At 31.4% G+C, this 20930-nt stretch overlaps 1 protein-coding gene across 1 annotated transcript; it reads right to left on the reverse strand.

The window, feature by feature from the left end:
* Positions 1-1818: 1818 nt before the first annotated feature.
* Positions 1819-3859, reverse strand: LOC107945642 (F-box protein PP2-A13). Its single transcript, XM_016879724.2, has 3 exons — positions 3342-3859; positions 2981-3099; positions 1819-2400 (listed from the first exon to the last, which is right to left on the reverse strand). The coding sequence occupies exons 1-3, from the start codon at positions 3669-3671 to the stop codon at positions 1977-1979; spliced, it is 873 nt and encodes a 290-aa protein (XP_016735213.1). The 5' UTR covers positions 3672-3859; the 3' UTR covers positions 1819-1976.
* Positions 3860-20930: the final 17071 nt, after the last annotated feature.

Here is a 20930-nt window from a genome sequence, read left to right on the forward strand (position 1 = left end):
TTTTTTGTCAATTTTGTTGATTTCATATTTTAAATTAAAAATATTCACTTAGTAGTCATGTAATTAAAAAATGACGTTGTAATGAACCTGAATTTAAACAAAATATTTTTAATATATGCAAAAAAATGTAAAATATAAATTTATAGATATAAAATAAACTCGATTAAACAATGAAAAAATAAGAAAATCTAAATGTATGTTTGTTTCATTGAAAACAGCTTTATAAAATATGTTTAAGAAATCTATTGAACAAAAAAAATATTTTACACAGATTCGTCTAAACATCAGAAAAAATTAACTTTTCCAGTAAAGTAAATCATTTTCTCCAGAAATCATTTTTCGGAAGCCATTTTCAGTGAAACAAACCTACCCTAAACTTGATTTAACTTGACTTAACAATAAAAAATCAATTCAACCCCAAAATTATCCTAACTTAGAAAGACTTGAATCAAAGATCGCCTAATCTTACAAAACCGAATGACTCGAACACAAAATGGCTTCAATCTAAACAACTTGAACACAAAATAGGAGTAATTATTCTTTTGCCCTTTTCATCTTTTCTTTATTGTTTATTTTATTTTTGGTATAAAATTTCTTTTATTTAATATACATAACATAATCTTAATATATTATTTTATAATTTAATTTTAATAAAAATAATTTATATTTATATTTTTTGCATAATTATAACTTATATGCTTATTTTATTATTTAATTTAAATATAATTTGTAAAATATTTTGATATTTTATTATACATATACATTTTAATTTAATGTCCTTAATTGTCATTTTTTTTATCTCACCGTCACGGTTGACGTGAATCCAAGTACATATCCCATCAATCTCAATCGGTTTTAATCTTATCACTATAATATTCAATTTCATTTTTACAATATCACCACCACAATTTTTACTCTCATTAGAGCTAATCACACTGTCCATTCAAAAAGAACTTAATATTAAAAAAAAAGTCATAATTAACGTAAAAATACACTCTCTAACATGCATGCTAATTGCAAGGTTTATATAACCAATGGGAAAAAGATAAGGATTTCTAGGTAAAAGTATCGTGGACGTTCTTGTACTAAGAGTCAAATTGTATTTTATTTCTTCTATTTTAAAAAATGAGAAAATTAGTTATTGTATGTCAGATCAAAACCCAAATTGGTCCTTTTGTTAACAATTCTATATCTTTTTTTACTATTAAAAATTGGTCATGTTGGTTAAAAAAATTAGTCCCTGAATGTCAACATAAAGTACACGTGGCACGTCACGTATAATTATCAGGTTATTTTATTAGTCACACCAATTTTTAACAGTAGAAATGGATTAAATTTTTAATAGAAAGAACCGGTTTGCTTTTTGATCTAACGTATATAGACTAGTTTATCTAATTTTTGAGTAAAAAGAACAAAATGCAATCTAACTCCTAGTACAGGGACCTTTATGGTACTTTTACCGAATTTCTATTCTATATTTAAACAGAAGGCAACATTTGTTGGGTTCATCGATAAAAAAGTTCGATGTCTCTTAAGACAAAATTTCATTTTCAACTTTTGTGGATAAAGAAAATAATCTTGAGAGAGCTTTTTTTTATTTAAGAGTCTGACCCAATTCAACTTCAATTAATTTTTTGGATTCTTTATGTTTGTTTTATAATTCATGTATGAGTTCGTGGCTTTGAATATAAAAAAGAAACTGACACATCATACAGATTGTCTAACAAAGCATATCTTCTTTGAACATCATCATGCAATACATTTATACTATAAAACCAATTCAAGTAGTTTTAATTCAAACACCACCAATTAACAACATAGTTTCAAGTTCCTATTGTAACATTACAAAACAAAAAAATAATCATTGCAGCAAAATTTGTTATTATTTGAGGAAAATAATAATAACCACAACATCTAGAGCTATCAAAAAACAACCTAGATTTACCGTATTTACAGTTTTAGACCTCTTAATTTTCTCATGAACACAATTTAACCTGTTTTCTAGCACTACTGGGGTATATAAATGCAGCATCAACACAAAGGCCTCCTTTTGTATGAGTGCAATCAATTTGAGTCGATGAAAATTTGATGTTTGTCAACGCATTAGAGTTCTCAACTATGAAATCTCCGACATGGTAGAGAACCCAACTCCCTGGATTGTCTAAATAACACCGAGATAAGACATGTTGGCCGTCCGAAGTTGTTAGTTGGAATTGGACCGGTTTTATGTCCCATCCGTGGACGTGCTCGGTGTTGCAAACCCGACGGCCGAGTCTTTTTGAGGATTTCCCGAGGTGGAGTCTAAAGAATAGGGAATATGTCCCGGCGGGGAATTGAAACTCGAGCTCTCCGTCGGCTTCGAACCACCATGTTTGTTGGAGGTAGGCTACTGTTCGATAGCTGCAAGTGAAGACCAAATTAAAGGGAAGGATTTGAGCTAGAAATATGACCAAACAGAAAAACGATTAAATCCCCAGAAACTGGTAAAATTGTTATAAGGTCCCCAAAACTAATAAAATTTGTTATAAGGTCCCTTTAGAGGTTACAAATTTTTAAAGTATACCGTGGTAAATTTTCATATTCGCCTAAAAAATTTATAATTTGATTTTACCCTCAAAAGATATTTTTCTACACTCATCCCTGCTATATTCTAATTGAGTCCTCTAAGTATTCAGATTTAGCTTGAAGCATACATAAAACATGTAGTTAAATTGCAACATCGTGTGCCTACTACATAAAAGTACACCTATATTTACAATTTGATCACATATTTTAAAAATGCTCCGCATGAAATCTGACTGATAATCAACACCTAAACTGAAGGAGAAGCTGATGGAAGGATCATACAGATCCAAAATTGATACTTTCAAGACGATGTTTAGGACCAATTTAGAACCAAGGCCATTGTTTACGAACCCTTGTTGGAATTATCCCAAAAGAAAAACATAGAACAAGAACAATAGTTGAATGATAAACACACCTAGATTCCTCGGTGGAAATATGGTTCCAATATCTCCGATCATCAATCCCTGTAATTGTCAACGCCTTAGAAGACATTGATAAACAAACCCCACCTGTGTTCTTATCCAACCATATCTCCTGCAAATACCCAAAGAAAAAAACCCACCATTGTTAGATCATTACAAGCTCAAATCCCACCGTAAACATGGCAGGATTAAAAGTCCAACCGATCAGGCTAATGGTTCACGATCTAATCGATCCATAAGTTCAATCAGATCAATTTATTTTTTCCTTTTCTCTATCTCAATACCCGTTCGGTTCAACTGGTTCATCCAGCCAATAACCTTGAAAAATGGAGATAAAAGGAAGAATGTTTAAACCTTTGTGCCACCATCAAAAGGGATAGGCTTGGTCAACCTAGCATAAACATCTTTCTTCTTCAAATTCATCAAATCTCTATCTTCTTCAACAAACAATTTTTCCACAATCAACTTATAATTTGATGGCAATTTCGATTCCCATATGAAATCAGCCAATGAAGCACTACGAAAAGACCTGTTCAAACGTGCCAAGTTACAAATCTCCGGTGGGTTTAACCTTGCTAAAATTAAGGCGGCGCAGCTCTCTGGTATGTCATCGAGTCTTGGCCTTAATGGAGGACCGGTTGCATCGCCGTCAATTGAACCACCACCAGATATGTTGGCACCCATTTAAGGCCAAAAATATGATGGGTTTTTGGTGAAGAAGATGAGACAAAAGGGAAGTTTCTGAATGAAGGGACTTGAGAGCATTTATGGATAGTTTTTGAGGAGGTGGAAGAGAGTAGGATTAATGGAGGATCTTATCCACTTCTATCAAACATTTTTAAAAGTGAGATGTTTTTTGATAAGTCCCAGGTAAGGCGTACTTATAATGATGTCTTGTTCTAAATAGGGTTAGTACAACTTGCCTTAATGGTAGTATTTCGGATTAGTGTCGGCTATGAATATTATCACTTTTAATTTGAATTTAAAATTTAATATTGTTAAAGAAATTTTGGCTTGGTTAACAATGGAGGAAGGCTTGGTTTATAATATTCGGGTTTCAGATTTATAATGTGCAATTAAATTAAAATGAAGTATTCAAAGTTATTATGTGTGAGTTTTTGTTCAGTTAGTTAATTTATTATATGCATTGATTCAGATATTAGTTTGTGTAAAAGGACAAGTACGAGTCGTGGTCTCCTTGGGATAAATGTGAAATTGTCTTATAGACCTTTCTCAAAATTAAAAAATTCAATTTAATTATTTTTAATCTTTGATTGAATAAAAGGATTATAATTTTAATCTTTTTGAAAAATTAAAAATTTAATGTAAGTGTTTTTTTAGTACAAGATTTTTAGTTTTGGCCTCTTCAAATTTTATAACATTATCTCGACCCTCTTAAACAATTTCTTTTTTGTCTTTTTTTTATTTGTACTGTAATAATTTAATTCTTTATTCTAGTTTTTATTCTATTTGTGCTATAACAGTTTGATTCTACATAAAATAATTACTCAAATATGTATTTATACTTATACTTTAATGGTTTTGTGCTTGTAAACTTTTGGGAAAAAGAATTTTAATCTGATTCACTCAAAGTTGAGTTCAATCTAGTATGATTGGACGAGTGAAGTCAATATCTTGAACTAGAAAATGACTTGAATTTGAACCTAAAATTACCTAATCTAAAAGCAACTTAATATGAAATAATCCAAATCAAATCGATTGATAAATTGTTTTTAAAGAAATAGTTGACTCATATTGACCCAATGTTATCTTAACCCAATTATTGTAAAGCAAATGTTAAAGAAAATTATTTTTATACAATTTTTAAATATTTAATCTATTTTAAATTTTTATTTAATCAATTACGCTTAAGAAATTAGTGATTCAAAAATTATCATTGATTTCACGTAGTGTTAGAGTTCGTTTTTCTCTTTCACATTTTCTTTCTTTCTCTTGTAAAATTTATAAGGGTGAATTATAAAAATAGTTGATTTTGTTTGCCTCAGATTATATTTTAGTCATTTATGTTTAAAATGTTACATTTTAGTCACTTATGTTATCGTTTTGTTATAAGGTGGTCACTCTGCCATTAATATTTATTACCTCCCTAACGTCAACCCTACGTGACAGTTTAAATGGATTTTAAATGTCAACTTGAACTGGAAATTTTTAAATTAATTACACCTTGAACTGGAAGAGAAAAATCGTTCGTCTCCTTTTTCTTTTAGTTTTCTTTTTCATTTTGATTGAAAAAACTATTCTCATCCCAGTTGGACATCCAAGTTAGCATTTAAAACTCATGTGGACTGCCACGTAGGATTGTCGTTAGGGGGTAACGGAGCTTAACGATAGAGTGATCACTTCAAAACAAAACGATAACGTAAGTGACTAAAACGTAATATTTTAAACATAAATAACTAAAATGTAATTTGAGGTAAACAAAAGTGACTATTTTTATAGTTTATCCGATTTATAAATCAATTATATGATTGACAGCTAAAAACAATGATGGGTCATTTGACACTAATTTATTCTAGCCCTTATCGGATTGGACCTTCCTTTTTTTTTTGTTGAAATAAGTGAGAATTTAATTTCCTTTGTTTATAAATATTTTAGGTTATTTAATTTATTAAATTAATTGTTTGATTGTTAGATTGAGTTTTAGCTCAATTAGTATCTCGGTGTTTTTGTTAGTGTAGGAGAGCACGGGTTTAAATACGTTGAAATGTAATTATCATCCTACTTAAGAGTTGGGAAAGATAGTTGATTTTAATAATTGAGTGATTTTCTTTTTCAATGAATTATTTGATTAGGATGCTTTTGAATTAGTTTATTAATAATTAATCCCAATTATTTTTACTTTTGCTTTTTTCTTTTATAATTAATTTCCACTTGTGCATTAATCTTAATAATTAGAGGCTTAAATTGCTTTGCTTTTGTGGCAATTGGCACTCATAGACATGACAGCAGTCATTATCCAAAACCCAACCAAGCAATTTTATCAGGGAGCAAAATTCAATTTAATTTATAAAAATTGGGTTTTTCTTTAATTTTAATTTAATCAAATCTAATTATTTGATTTTTTTTAAAAAAAATTGATTCAAATTATTAAATTTACAACTCTAATTTATGACATTGTAACTCCAAACCCAATCAATTCCCAATTAACAACTTGATGAGGGCTATAAATAAGCAGAGAGAAAATCAAACATATATATTACAAGTTGTAAAGAATTAATAGTGAAATTCTAATTTTAGTCCCTCTATTATATCAAATTTTATCATTAATTCAAATAATTAACACCATTAATTATTTCAATTAAAATGTTCATATAAATTTTTTCCTAAAAACATCATTTTTAGCACACACTCAAAAAAGAACACATGTCAATGTGATGGGTTAAAAAAAGTGTTTTTAATAAATGAGCCACGTAAACATTTTAATTCGAATAGTTTATAATGTTTAACTAATTAATCTTAATTAAATTATAAAAGCGGATAACCAAATTATGTTAAATTAAAAAAATAAATATTAAATCCCAAAATCAAGCATAATAGAAAAACCAAAATCATAATTTGACTAATAAGATATAATCGTTTATACAATTTTATCAGTAAATCAAACTCTACAAACACAAAATTCAATAATAAATCGGATTTTGTAAAAAATATCAGCTGTTAAAACATAATTTATGCAACAATCATCTAGCAATTTATTTACCAACAAATGTTGAATACCATAATAAAATACATTGCATTTCTAAAAAAGAAAATTTATATTTAAACCCTAAAAACAATATTATTAAAAAAGTAACCACGAACTCTAAAAATATATATTTATAGGTTTTGATCAAAATTTATTCTTTTTGACACAATAAAGCCTAGAACTATCATAGTCTCTCCCCAACCCATAAATAGAAGGTTAATGTGTTTCAACGCACTCAAACTCACGTTTTCTTATATTGACAATAATACACATATTAATCGATATCTTAATCTTAAAACATATATATAGAATATGTTAACCTATGATTTTGCAAGAGAAATTATGCTAATTTGTTTGGACAGCTGGTAATATATCTAATCATGGCAAGAAAGAAACTCTTGTAAGGAACAACGTACAAGTGGACAGACTCTAGCACCTATTTTCTCAAAAAAAATTATTTTTTGGGGTTTCAAATTAAGATTATCCTAAACATAAAACAGGGTTTTAAACATTGGAGTGAGAGCGTAATGATATTGTAAAATACATTGAAAAACATCACAGTTTTCGAGACGCATGGGATACGCATTTCAAACAATCATCCAATTTTGTTTAATGAAAATGATAAAAAAAAGTTAGGATAATCTTCTTTTGTTTATAATGAATATACGTGTTTCATTGAAAGTGAACTACTAGCCTTCTACGCCTACTTATCCTTTTGATTTAATTGTTGAAAAATATCGACGTCACATATATAATAAGGATAATTATATGTCATTATTATTTATTATTATGATAGGTTAGCTCAAATTAATAGTGATCTAATTTGGTTAAAGTTTTATTGAGTTTAATTATTAAATAAAATATAGGTCAAATATGTGTAGATACTCTAGTAATTGAGTTCTAATCAAATTCTAATTAATGATGGACTAATTAGGAATTAGAACTAATATGCCAAAGTTATAAATATTAGGGTTATGGTCTTCAAATTACACACAAGATATCTTTTCTAATATCCCATCTTTAGGAAAGAAAGCAAATATTCTTTGAATTTTGTGTGCTAATTTGGAAGATCAAATCCTCAAGATCCGTAGATTTTAAGGAATTAATAGATTTAGATACGCTTCCGCATCTAGTTTTATTCTTGTTTTGTTCTTGATGATTTGACATGACAAGATCCTGATTTATGGTTTATTAAGTTTTATTTCTGGTTTATTTTATAATTCTAACAAGTGACATCTCAGCCTCATCATATCTAATCATTGAAAATTAATTAAGGTTTTTCTTTTGAATGATTGATTCATGAAATTTCATAGGTTTATATATTGATCTTTGAAAGTTTATATTAAAGTAAAATTTTTTAAGATCTTGATTATCTTAAATTCATCTTAAAATTTTAGAGTTTTATTTTAAATTTTTAATTTGGGTGATTTTCGAATTGATGAATTCAATTACAAAAGTTTTTGCGTTTTAATCTCTTTCTTGTGATTCAATTGTTTTTCTTCTTCATGATTTGTGCTAGTGTATGTTATATACATTTGCAAAATCATGTTTCGTCACTTTGTGCCTTTTTTTTAACATTATATATATTTAATGTTATAAGGAATTTAATTTGATGTAAAAAAAAAAGTTAACATATACGCATGGTTTAATTCTTTAATATATATTTATTATATATAAATATATAATATATGTTTGCTTTGATTGGTTTAATGCATGTTGTAGTTTCGTATGTATAAATATATAAATATATAATATATACATGCTTTGATTGGTTTAATGCATGTTAGTTTTGGAAAATTATATAAATATATATATGATTATCTTTTAATTTGATTGAAAGATGAAATTAAGGTAAATATTTTAAAACAAATAAATTCAGATTTTGGCTTTTAATTAAGAATGTCTAATATTTTAAATAGATTAGTTGAAACAAAATGCCGCCAAAGTGACCTCTTTTGTGTAGATTAGTTTATTTGAAATATCAAGATGATTATATGTTTTTGTGATTCATACGTTTATTAATTGACCCAAAGGTAAGTTAATATTTGGCAGAATTCCAATGACATCTGTGGTGATAAATGTGTGACAATTATAAGGTATTTTATGTAAGCAATAAGTTAAGTCCAAAGATTAATTAATTGTTTGACATAATTTATTGTCAATGTTTGATTGCTACAACAAGAGTATCGCTTACTGTTAATATTATCATCCAAAGACTTGATATTAATGTTGTGTTTGGTGTCTTGAGATGAGATTAGCCATTATCTTGAATTTATTGTTTACTTATGAATATTGATTTAAGCTTGTTTTTTTATTTGTTCTATATTCAGCTAATTCATCTTTTGTTGCCACAATATCTGCTAATATAAATTCTATACCCATGCTTAATGAGACTAATTTTAAGGAATGGAAAAGGCACTTACTTATAGTGCTTGGTTGTATGGACATAGACCTTACACTAAGGGAAGAACAACCCGCACCTCTCAATGCGGAAAGCACCCTTGATGTTAAGAGTGATTTTGAAAGGTGGGATCATTCAAATCGCATGAGTTTAATGATCATGAAACACAACATTCCAGAAGCCTTTAGGGGCACAGAATCTGAAGAGATTTCTCAGGCCAAGGGTTTCCTTGATGAAATTGAGAAACGTTTTTCTAAAAACAATAAGGTTGAGATGACATCACTTCTGACTTCTTTGATGTCTATGAAGTATAAGGGTCAAAGAAACGTAAGGGAGTACATTATGGAGATGTTCCATACTGCTTCAAGACTTAAGGCACTTAAGATCAAGCTTTCTGAGGAATTGCTTGTTCTTATGGTTTTGGTACCACTTCCTGCACAATTTAATCAATTTAAAATTAGTTATAACTGTCAAAATGAGAAATGGACTTTAAATAAGCTCATTTCTCATTGTCTGCAATAGGAAGAAAGGTTGAAGCGTGATAAGTCTAAAAGTGCTCATTTGGCTAATACTCTTAAAGACAATGGCAAGAAAAGAAAATATTAGAATGAAGCTGCTAAGGGTCCAGCTCAAAAGAAACAACATCAAGCTACAGAGAGTTGTTTCTTTTGTAACAAGTCTGGACACGTAAAGAAAGATTGTACCAAATATCATGCTTGGCGTGCAAAGAAAGGTATAATTCTTAATTTGGTCTGTTCTAAAATTAATTTAGCTTCAATACCTAGAAACACTTGGTGGATAGATTCTGGTGCTACTACTCACATAAGTGTTTCTATGTAGGGTTGCCTGAGTTACCGAAAGCCAAGTGATGGTGAAAGACACATCTTCATGGACGATGGAAAATCAGTAGAAGTGGAAGTGATTGGGCATTTTAGGTTGTTATTAGGAACTGGTTTTTATTTGGATTTAAAAGACACTTCTATTGTACCGTCATTTAGACAGAATTTAGTTTATGTTTCTTCGTTGGAAAAATTTGGATATTATTGATCATTTGGAAACAATCAATTTAATTTGTCTTTATATACGAATGTTGTTGGAACTGGTTATTTAAATACTTATGACAAGCTTTATTTGCTAGAAATAATTGCATCCTATAATGAAACCTTACATGTGAAATCACGTGGTATTAAACGCAAATTAAATAAGGAAAATTCAGCATCATTATGGCATAAGCGCTTAGGTCATATATCAAAATTTAGAGTTGACCGCCTTGTGTCTGATGGTATTTTAGAGTCCCTTAACTTTACAGATTTTGATGCCTGTGTCGATTGTATTAAAGGAAAATAGACCAAAACCTATAGATTGGGTGCCAACAGATCTTTGGACATCTTAGAATTAATTCATACAGATATTTGTGGGTCATTCCCTACGATATCCTGGAATGGTCAACAATATTTCATAACATTCATAGAAGATTACTCACGTTATGGGTACCTATATCTCATTCATGAGAAATCTCAGTATCTGGGCGTGTTCAAAGCTTATAAAGCTAAAGTTGAAAATCAACTCAACAAAAGGATTAAAAATGTCAAATCTGATCGTGGTGATGAGTACTACGGTAGATATGATGGCTCAGGTGAACAATGTTCAGGACCATTTTCGAAATTCCTTGAGGAATGCGGCATTGTCCCACAGTACACCATGCCAGGATCACCAAGTATGAATGGTGTAGATGAAAGAAGAAACATGACTCTTAAGGTTATGGTAAGGAGCATGATTGGTCATTCTACCTTACTTGAGTCCCTCTGGGGAGAAGCATTAAAGACAACAACTTACATTCTGAATAGAGTACCCAATAAAGCAGTTGCAAAAACACCTTATAAGCTTTGAACAGGTCAAAAGCCTAGTCTAAAACACTTTCACATTTACGGATGTCCAGCTGAGGCAAGGCCTTATAGGCCACATGAAAAGAAATTAGACTCCAAAATAGTAAACAACTACTTTATTGGTTATTCTGAGTGATCTAGGGGCTATAAGTTTTATGATCCCATAATAAGGAATATTTTTGAGACGAAAACTGTAACATTTTTTGAGGATGTTGAGTTTGGGGGAGAAATAAGGTTAGAAACATTACTTTTGAGGAGGAATTAGATTCTAACTCAGTTTCTACTATCACTTTTGACGATGTTCAGGTTCTCATACCTATCATTGATCAAGAAGTGAATCCAGAACCTCAACAAGACAATGTTGAACAACTCCCCATTCAAGATGAGGTAATTGTTCCAAAAGAATTAAAAATCCCGCCGTCAAATCCCAGGGCTCAACCTTGGACAGGCGGTGGGAACTACCAAGCTAGAGTACGGTAGGGGTAGAGGGAATTTCCAGTGGAACGGTGAAATACGTAGAGATCGAAAAAAACACCAACGGTGAAAGCACTCTGCTGGGCCAACACTGACACTGAGGTGCGAAAGCTAGGGGAGCGAATGAGATTAGATACCCCAGTAGTCCTAGCCATAAACGATGGATACTAGGTGTTGTGCATATCGACCCGTGCAGTGCTGTAGCTAATACGTTAAGTATCCGGCCTGGAGAGTATGCTAGCAAGAATAAAATTCAAAGGAATTGACGGGGGCCCGCACAAGCTGTGGAGCATGAGGTCCACAAGAGAAATGAGAAATGCTATTCCAGATGATTATGTTGTATTTCTCCAAGAACATGAGGATGATAATGGAATGATGGAGGATGATCCAATCAACTTTCATCAGGCCATGAAAAGTTCTAATTCTCAAAAGTGGATTGATGCCATGAAATATGAGTATAAGTCTATGCAAGACAATAAAGCTTGTCCCATTACCTAAAGATGTAAAGCTAATTAGTTGTAAATGGATATTTAAAACCAATAGGGATGAAAATGGTAATGTGGAAATGTATAAGGCACGTCTTGTAGCTAAAGGATATACTCAGAAAGAAGGTACTGATTTTACAAAGACTTTCTCTCCAGTTTCATTAAAAGACTCTTTAAGGATAATCATGGCGCTTGTTGTTTATTTTAATCTTAAGTTATATCAGATGGATGTTAAGACTACATTTCTTAATGGTGACATTGAAGAAACAATTTATATGGTGCAACCAGAAAATTCTGAGTCGGAAGACTCAAAGAATATTGTTTGCAAATTGACAAAATTCATCTATAGACTCAAACAAGCTTCCCATCAATGGTACCACAAGTTTCATCAAATAATTATTTTGTTCGGTTTTGAGATGAATATTGTTGATGGTTGTGTGTATCACAAATTTAATGGGAGTAAGTTCATATTTCTAGTTTTATATGTCGATGACATTTTGCTTGCCGCTAATGATATATGCTTATTGCACGAAACCAAGAGGTTTTTATCTAAGCATTTTGAGATGAAAGATCTTGGGGACGCCTATTTTATTTTAGGAATTTAGATACATCGAGATTGATCTCGAGGTATTCTTGGATTATCACAAAAGAGTTATATCGATAAAGTACTCAAAAGGTTTGGCGTGCAAAGTTGTAGACCAGGTGACACCCCTGTCGCTAAAGGAAACAAATTTAGCCTTACTTAATGCCTTAAAAGTAACCTTGAAATTCAGGAAATGCAAAAGATTCCCTATGCATCATCTGTTGGAAGTTTAATGTATGCACAAGTATTTAAGCGTCCGAATATTGCATACATTGTTGGGATGTTAGGCAGATATTTAAGCAACCCTGGTATAGACCATTGGATAGCAGCCAAAAGGGTTATGAGATATCTTCAGATAACAAAAGATTACATGCTTACTTATAAGAGATCAAATCTTTTGGAGGTCGTAGGGTATTCTGATTCTAATTTCGCTGGGTGCCAAGATAGTAGGAAATCTACATCAGGCTATATTTACCTGTTAGCTGGAGGAGCTATATCTTGGAAAAGTGTCAAACAGACACTTGAAGCTTCATCCACCATGGCAGCAGAGTTTGTAGCATGCTATGAGGCATCAAACAATGGAATATGGTTACGGAACTTTGTCACAGAGCTGCGCATTTTGGAGAATGTAGAAAGACCACTCAAATTATTTTATGACAATAAGTCAGCAGTGTTGTATTCCAATAACAACAGGAGTTCTTCTAAGTCAAAGCATATTGACATAAAGTTCCTAGTTGTGAAAGAAAGAGTGCAAAATGGTCAAATATCCATAGAGCACATTGGGACAAACTCCATGATAGCGAATATGCTCACAAAAGGTTTACCACCCAAGGTCTTTCATGAGCACACTGCTCACATGGGTGTTACATTGTTTGAGGATATCATGATTTAGTGGGAGTTTATTTTATTTTTTTATGTCTGTTTTCAGACATTTATGTATTTGGTTATTTTCTGATCAGAAATAAAGTATTCAAATTATTCACTCTGTTTATTATTTTGATACTGACCTCACTTAAGTTTAAAGGGGACCATTTGGAAATAGACATGTTTAGATCATATTGCATGTAATTTTCATGCTACACATCCATACTTGATCTATGTCATTTGTTTGTGTTAATATACGTGATCAGGGATGGATTTAATTACGATATATGTAACGAAAGTCGCCTTAGTTCTATGTTAGCATAATTAATGGACGAGATTGTTCGGAATACCTTTTGTATATGATAGTAAAATTTTTTACCTCATAAGGTTATATAATGACATGTAATTATAGAATAATTAGTATATATGTGGTCCAAGTGGGAGATTGTTGGAAAATATGGACATCACATATATAATAAGGATAATTACATGTTACTATTATTTACTATCCTGATAGGTTAGCCCAAATTAAAAGTGATCTAATTTGGTTAAAGTTTTATTGGGCTTTAATTATTAAATAAAGTATGGGTCAAATATGTGTAGATACTCTAGTAATTGAGTTCTAATAAATTCTAATTAATGATGGACTAATTAGGAATTACAACTAACATGCCAAGGTTATAAATATTAGGGTTATGGTCCCCAAATTACACACAAGATATCTTTTCTAATATCCCATTCTTAGGAAATAGAGCAAATATTCTTTGAATTTTTGTGTGCTAATTTGGAAGATTAAATCCCCAAGATCTGTAGATTTCAAGGAATTAATAGATTTAGGTAGACTTCCGCATCTAGTTTTATTCTTGTTTTGATCTTGATGATTTGACATGACACGATCCTGATTTATGGTTTATTAAGTTTTATTTCTGATTTATTTTATAATTCTGACATTAATTTGAATAAAATTTGGTTGTGTTAGGCTAAGAATTAAGAAAATCTGAAAATGATATAAAAGAGTAGTGGTTAAATTTGTTGTTCGCACTTGATTTTAAATCCGATTATTAGTAATCTCTTTCCCCAATTTGTAATATTGTGTTGAAAAATATGAAATTGGTTTTTAAGTTTCTGGGAAGTGCCCACTTCCCTAACACTAGAGCTCTTTAATAACAGTTTAGATGGATTGTGTTGATTATTTGGAGGATATTTAGTCCAATGATGAAGGTCATATTAATTGGAAACTCACTCGAAAGATTGGATCAAATTAAAACACTCAAGACAATCTCTTGCAACATGGACATTTTGATTGAACTGAAACTCTGTTAGATTAACTGCTAAGAGTCCATGTTTGGTTTATTCTCTATTAGTATATTGTATTATTGTTTTAATGAGATTATGATAGATCTTCTATGGTAGCAAGTTTTGAACAAAAATCTATTTGAGAGACTTTTATAGGTATTTTGTACTAAGAGTTTTTAGCACTTATTCTATTTAAGGTAAGAAATGTTTCTTTGAGTGCAAATTGTTAGTAAAACCATTTGTGTTAAGGTTTTACTTGCTAAGTTCACCCCGGAGTGAACTTAGTGGTGAGTGTATCCGTCTTCAAGGTTTAAAAGTGAGGGAATCATTACAGGATGTGTGAGAGGTTAGAGTCACTTATTGTAAGTGTTGAAGATAGTGAATATATCTCATTGAGCTAGGCTTCGTAGACATAGAGAAATCGAATTGCGTAAACAATTCATGTGTGTTCTTTATGTTTCTGGCTTTGATGTCAAAAAAGTGTCCACTTCCTTATTACTCCTTTCAAGCACTTAGATTATTTTGCAAGCAACGATTTATTAATTTCATATTGTATAAAAAAATTGAGAAACTACAAAAACCTTTCATCAACCTCTTTTGCTAAACGTAATAGAGGTCGAATAATCCATTAAAATGAATGTTTAATCATAAGATTTAATTCTTTTTCGGATAGTACAATATCACATACAAAAATACACGTGTAATATTGTTAATCACATCAAGACTCGTGTGAGGATTTTTAATAAGACAATACATCCTTCAATCACATCTATAAACATGTATTGAACGTCTTCTGAACAAGACATCTATGTTTTGGGAGTGATGTTAAAAATTTTGTGTTGGAGCCTGGATAAGAAAATCAAATTACAATTTTTTGGTAGAGCCAAAATGTTTTTGATTTTTTTTAATATAAAAAATTTAAAATTTTAAAAACTTCAAAATAGATTATAAAATAGAGGAGTTCGGAACCCTTGCCTGCCATGAAGAGGATAAATACATCGTGCGTTTGGTTCAAAGAATGTAAGATTATCCTTGACAATAAGATTAGAGATATGTAAGATTACAAGAGGTAAAAGTACCATAGAGTCCCTTGTACTATGAGTCAGATTGCAATTTTCCACCTCTACTTAAAAAATGGGCAAAATAGTCCCTATACGTTAGTTCAAAAAGCATATTGGTCATTTCTATTAAAATTTCATCCATTTATACGGTTACAAACTAACGTTGTTGATGGAATAACCACGACATGTCACGTGTACATTATGCTGACGTACATGGACCAATTTTTAACAGTAAAAATAGATGAAATTTTTAATAAAAAAGATCAATTTGCTCTTTGATTTAACGTACAAAAATTAATTTACCCATTTTTTTAGTAGAAAGGACAAAATGCAACCCAACCCCTAATATAGGGACCTCTATGATAATTTTACCAATTACAAAATAAAACCTAGAGTATATTATATTACCCTTTCTTCGCCTCCAAGCTTTGTACCAAATTGATTGAATACATATTTCATTGAAAACGTAACTGCATATAAACTATATATATATCATTTGAGAATCTAAAAATCAAAACCCTAAAAGGACAAAAGGTTGCTTTCACAACAATAGATGCAATCAGCCAATCCCTACCTAATTTTCGTCTCTACCACTAAACTGAACAAATGAAAAGAAACAGGCAATAAACTAGATTTCGCTTTTTGGTTTGTTTATTTGAAAAAGAAGAACCAAATTGTTTATGTTTGGGCATAATGTCATGTATTATTATGTTCCATACTTATATTGCCCACCACCTTTGTCTTGGATTAACAAATTAGCAAGACTCCAATCTCTCTTGCCTGGCACTGAGTCAGCTCAGTTTTGTGGACCAAAAATGAGGATACCTCGGACACCAACACGTTTCAACTGATGACACAGTTCAATATTTATTACATTATCCATTGAAGGTTGTTTGCTAGGTGTTGATTTAAGTCAAAATTAAATGTGGATTGAAATGCTGAGTTCATCATTCATCTTTTTCCATCATGAAACTCCCTTCTTGCAATCTAAGTTGTCAAAACCATTTTTTTTTGAAAAGGTCGACTTTTAATTTTAAAATAAAAAAGGGAGTCGTCATCGATCATTTTTATGAGGTGTGATCAGGTCACCTCGTAATGATTTAATTTATTAAAATAACAATTTTGGTCTACGAAATTCAAAAAAACGGGTGCGGGAGTCGGTTACGTACGAGGAAGAATTAGCACCCTCGTAATGCCTAAAATTGGTACCTAATTGATTAATTAATGTCTTAATGTCGAAAATTAAAAATTCGAAAAGAATTTAAAATACGATCCCTCTTTATTAATGTTATTTAAAAAAATTGCTTGAATAAATCGAAATGAATGTTAAAGACTCTCTCATCTTGCGGTAATAAAATGTCGCATCCCGTAAGTTAGGACACAACACCTTTAACCTTTGAGAATGGACTTGCCTTTATCTTTTTTTTAAACTTATGTATTTTAATTTTAAGAAGATATTCGGTTATTTAAATTCAACGAGAGAATCAAAACCCCTTAAGTTAGGGTACGATTTCTCGAAGCTCCAAACACGGAATATTGTCTTTATTTTCAAAACTTTTTTTGGATAAACACACACGTAATGTTTAAAACTATGCATATTTATTTTATTTGGATTATAGTGTAAAGAATGAATATTTAAACATGGCTCGCGACATGATTGAAACAATAATAAACTGATAAAGCGAATAAGCGAACTAACGATATGCCTATAATAATGAAACAACAAATAAGCAATGGCAATAATCAATTAAATCTAATGTTAATTAAACCATGATATACATAAAAAATAATAATAATAATTAAAGAAAGTGGAATATGCATAAAAAATAAACATGAAAGTATCAAAAAAAAACAAAGAAGGATTAAAATAGTAAATAAATAATATATAAATAATATATAAATAAATGAATAAAATAAAAGGAATGATGAATAAATAAACAAGTGAAAAAAGGCTTAATTATAACTTAAGCAAAAATTAAAAGGAAAGATTGAATAAAATAAAATAGCAAAAGGGCTAATTTGAAGCTTAAATTAAACTTTAGGGGCGAAATCGGGGTAAAAATAAAATAAAGGACCACATCATAACATGCGAATAAAAGGGAGGGACCAAATGGAAAATATTTCATGTCCTCCACAACGCGCAATTCCAAGGTGGACTGAAATGAAACAAAGCCGAAATTATAAGGCCAAATTTTTTTAAAAAATGAAAATAAAAATAAAAAAGGACTAAATTAAAAAAAAACCAAAAATACGGGAGGACCAGGGGCGTAAATAGCCCAAAAATGTAAACACGCGGATCTCCAAGAGCCTTTTTGGCACCCTATATAAGTCAAAAAACCATTAAAAAAATCATTTCCTCCCTCTTTTAAAAAAAAATTCATAAAACTCTTTCCCCCTCTTTTCAAAGTCCCTTGGACGACCTTGGCTTCGGCGATTCGCCGCAGTGCAGACCACCGGTCACCGGCGACAGTGCCGCCGTACACGGTGGTCGAAAAGTTAAAAAGTCCCCCTTTTTGTTCCTTTTTTCGAATAGAACCCGAATTTGAGGCTAAAATAAAAAAATAGAAACTTTTGACCCCTGTTTTAGCCGATTTCGACGTCGAAGAAAGTTTTCGACGAATATGCGAAACGACTCAGATGCGTTTCCTTCTTTTCTTTTTCTTTTTTATTTTTTGCATGTAAATATAAGAGATTTAAGAGTAAAATAAAAAAATAAAAAAAACAGCAAAGGAATCAACTTTTTTAAAAATTTCTATTCTATTTTTTATTGATATTTGTGTCCGAAAAGGAAAAAGAAATACAAACTGATTGCCATGGCTTTTATAGCCAGATTACAATATTTTTTTTGTCCTATTGTTTTTTATTTATTTTTTCTTTGTTGTCCCCTTTTTGCTTGCGTGTTCTCCTTGCTTTGCAGGTGACAGAGGCTAACGGTGGCGGTGGCAGAGGTGTGTGGAGAGGGGCGCCGACGTGGCATGCGGCTAAGGTTAAATTAGGGTTTTAGTTTTTACTAAAATTGAGTTTAGGTTGTGGGTCATTTGGGCTTTAGGGTTTTTTGGTTTGGGCTTGTATTTGGGTCTGCTGGATTTAATGTAATTTGGGCTTGTAACTGTTGTAAATGGACTTTTGATATTTGGACTTATTTATTTATTTTTTTGGTTTTATTTATTATTTGTATTTGGTCTTGGGCCCGGGCAAAATTGGGCCATTACAGTTGCCCCTCTTTGCTCGTTGTCGTGTAACAAGAATGGAGTAAAGACTTTTAAGAAGGACCAATTTTGCTTGGTCTCAGCGAATCTTGACTTCTTGGTGCTCATCTTTTTCAAGTAGCCTCCTTCTAACCCACTGCCATTTTAGAGAGATGAGACTTGCGGTTTTAGTCTGCTCCACTGTAACTTTAGGGAGATAAGACTTGCTATGGTAGATTTAATCCGACCTATTGCAACCTCAGAGGTACAGGATTCATCGTTTTAACTCGCTCCACTGCAACTTTAGGGAGATAGGATTAATAACTTCAATCTACTCCACTGCAACTTCAGGAAGATAAGGTTTGTGGCTTTAATCTACTCCACTGCAACTTCAGAGAGATAAGATTTGTAACCCGTCTTCAATCTGCTCCACTACAACTTTAGGGAGATAAGATTTGTAGCCCGTCTTCAATCTGCTCCACTGCAACTTCGGGGAGATAAAGTTTGTGGCTTTAATCTGCTCCACTGTAACTTCAGGGAGATAAAATTTGTAGCCTGTCTTCAATCTGCTCCACTGCAACTTCAGGGAGATAAGATTGATTTATTTTTAACCTGTTCCACTGTAACTTCAAGGAGAAAAGGTTTGTGGCTTTAATCTGCTCTATTGCAACTTCAATGAGATAAGATTTGTAGCTTGTCTTTAATTTGTTCCACTGCAACTTCAAGGAGATAAGATTGGCTTATTTTTAACCTATTCCACTGCAACTTTAGGGAGATAAAGTTTGATATGATCTGCTCTACTGCAACTTCAGAGAGATAAGATTCGCTATCTTCAGTCTGCTCCACTGTAACTTTAGGGAGATAAGACTTGTAACTTCAACCTACTCCACTACAACTTCAGGGAGATAATGTTTGCTATGATCTGCTCTGCTGCAACTTCAAAGAGATAAGATCTGCAATTTATAACTTCAATCTGTTCTATTGCAACTTCAGGGAAATAAGATTCGCTATCTTCAGTCTGCTCCACTGCAACTTCATGGAGATAATACTAGTAATTTTAAACTGCTCCACTGCAACTTCAGGGAGATAAGGTTTGCTAGGATCTTCAATCCATCCCACTACAACTTCAGAGGTATAGGATTAGTGGCTTAATTGACCTGTGGTATAAGATTAGTGGCTTCATTGACTTGTTACACCATTTTCTGGGTAACATGACTTGTAGAATCCATTTCATGGGCCTATTTATGCCAAGTGATTAGGATGTCATGATCAGAATGAATCAAATGCTTCTAACTAGATGTTTATGAATGATATTTGCATGAATACAGAATGTCATTTTTTGAGAATGATCCCCTTTTAATGCTTGGGTTGACATTGCTTGTTGTTCATTGAGGTTTTATCACTGACGTATTACGCTGCCTTCTTACTCAACTGGTATCTTTGACAGAAAACCTGAAGAAATAGTCACAACTTAGGCTATTCTTTCCCAAATGTTTCCAATTCTTAAATTTGGTTAGTTCTAAATAATAGTCCTGTTTCAGGTCATCGTACTATTTAGAAGCTTTTAGAGTAATATGCAGAACTCCTTTTCCTTGAATATTATTAGTCCATTAATCATTATTTCAATAAAAAAAAGCTTGAAAAAGATTATCATAATGGACAAGATGGAATTTTATTGAGAGTAAAGCTCGAAATGAATAAAGTAATCAAGATAGCAAATTTTGCTAAGATACAAAATGAATAAGATGAAAATAGGTGCCTTAGATATCGTAGCATGAGCTTCTCTGCACAAAACTTCTCGAGGATCATTTGAACTTGATATGTGTTTAGAAGTCCTAGAAGACTTTGTTGATGCCCCAAGATGTAACATCCCTCCTTCTTGTTAATTCGGAGAGGACAAGACTACCATATGCCTCACCTTTGATCAAAATTTGAATTGCCCATTTCTGGGTTTTCAACTCAAAACCCTGTTGGTCTCAAGACGCCCTTTACGGGTTTT

Source organism: Gossypium hirsutum, chromosome D12, assembly GCF_007990345.1.
Source record: "Gossypium hirsutum isolate 1008001.06 chromosome D12, Gossypium_hirsutum_v2.1, whole genome shotgun sequence".
In the NCBI taxonomy this organism is placed as follows: domain Eukaryota; kingdom Viridiplantae; phylum Streptophyta; class Magnoliopsida; order Malvales; family Malvaceae; genus Gossypium; species Gossypium hirsutum.

What these genes read in the sequence shown, in the direction of transcription:
- LOC107945642 (XM_016879724.2), bottom strand. Translation starts at nt 3,671, where the DNA reads ATGGGTGCCAACATATCTGGTGGTGGTTCAATTGACGGCGATGCAACC. An exon ending in CTTTTGATGGTGGCACAAAG is followed by an intron (nt 3,100 to 3,341) that starts GTTTAAACATTC and finishes GGGTATTTGCAG; the next exon opens with GAGATATGGTTGGATAAGAA. An exon ending in ATTTCCACCGAGGAATCTAG is followed by an intron (nt 2,401 to 2,980) that starts GTGTGTTTATCA and finishes CTTCACTTGCAG; the next exon opens with CTATCGAACAGTAGCCTACC.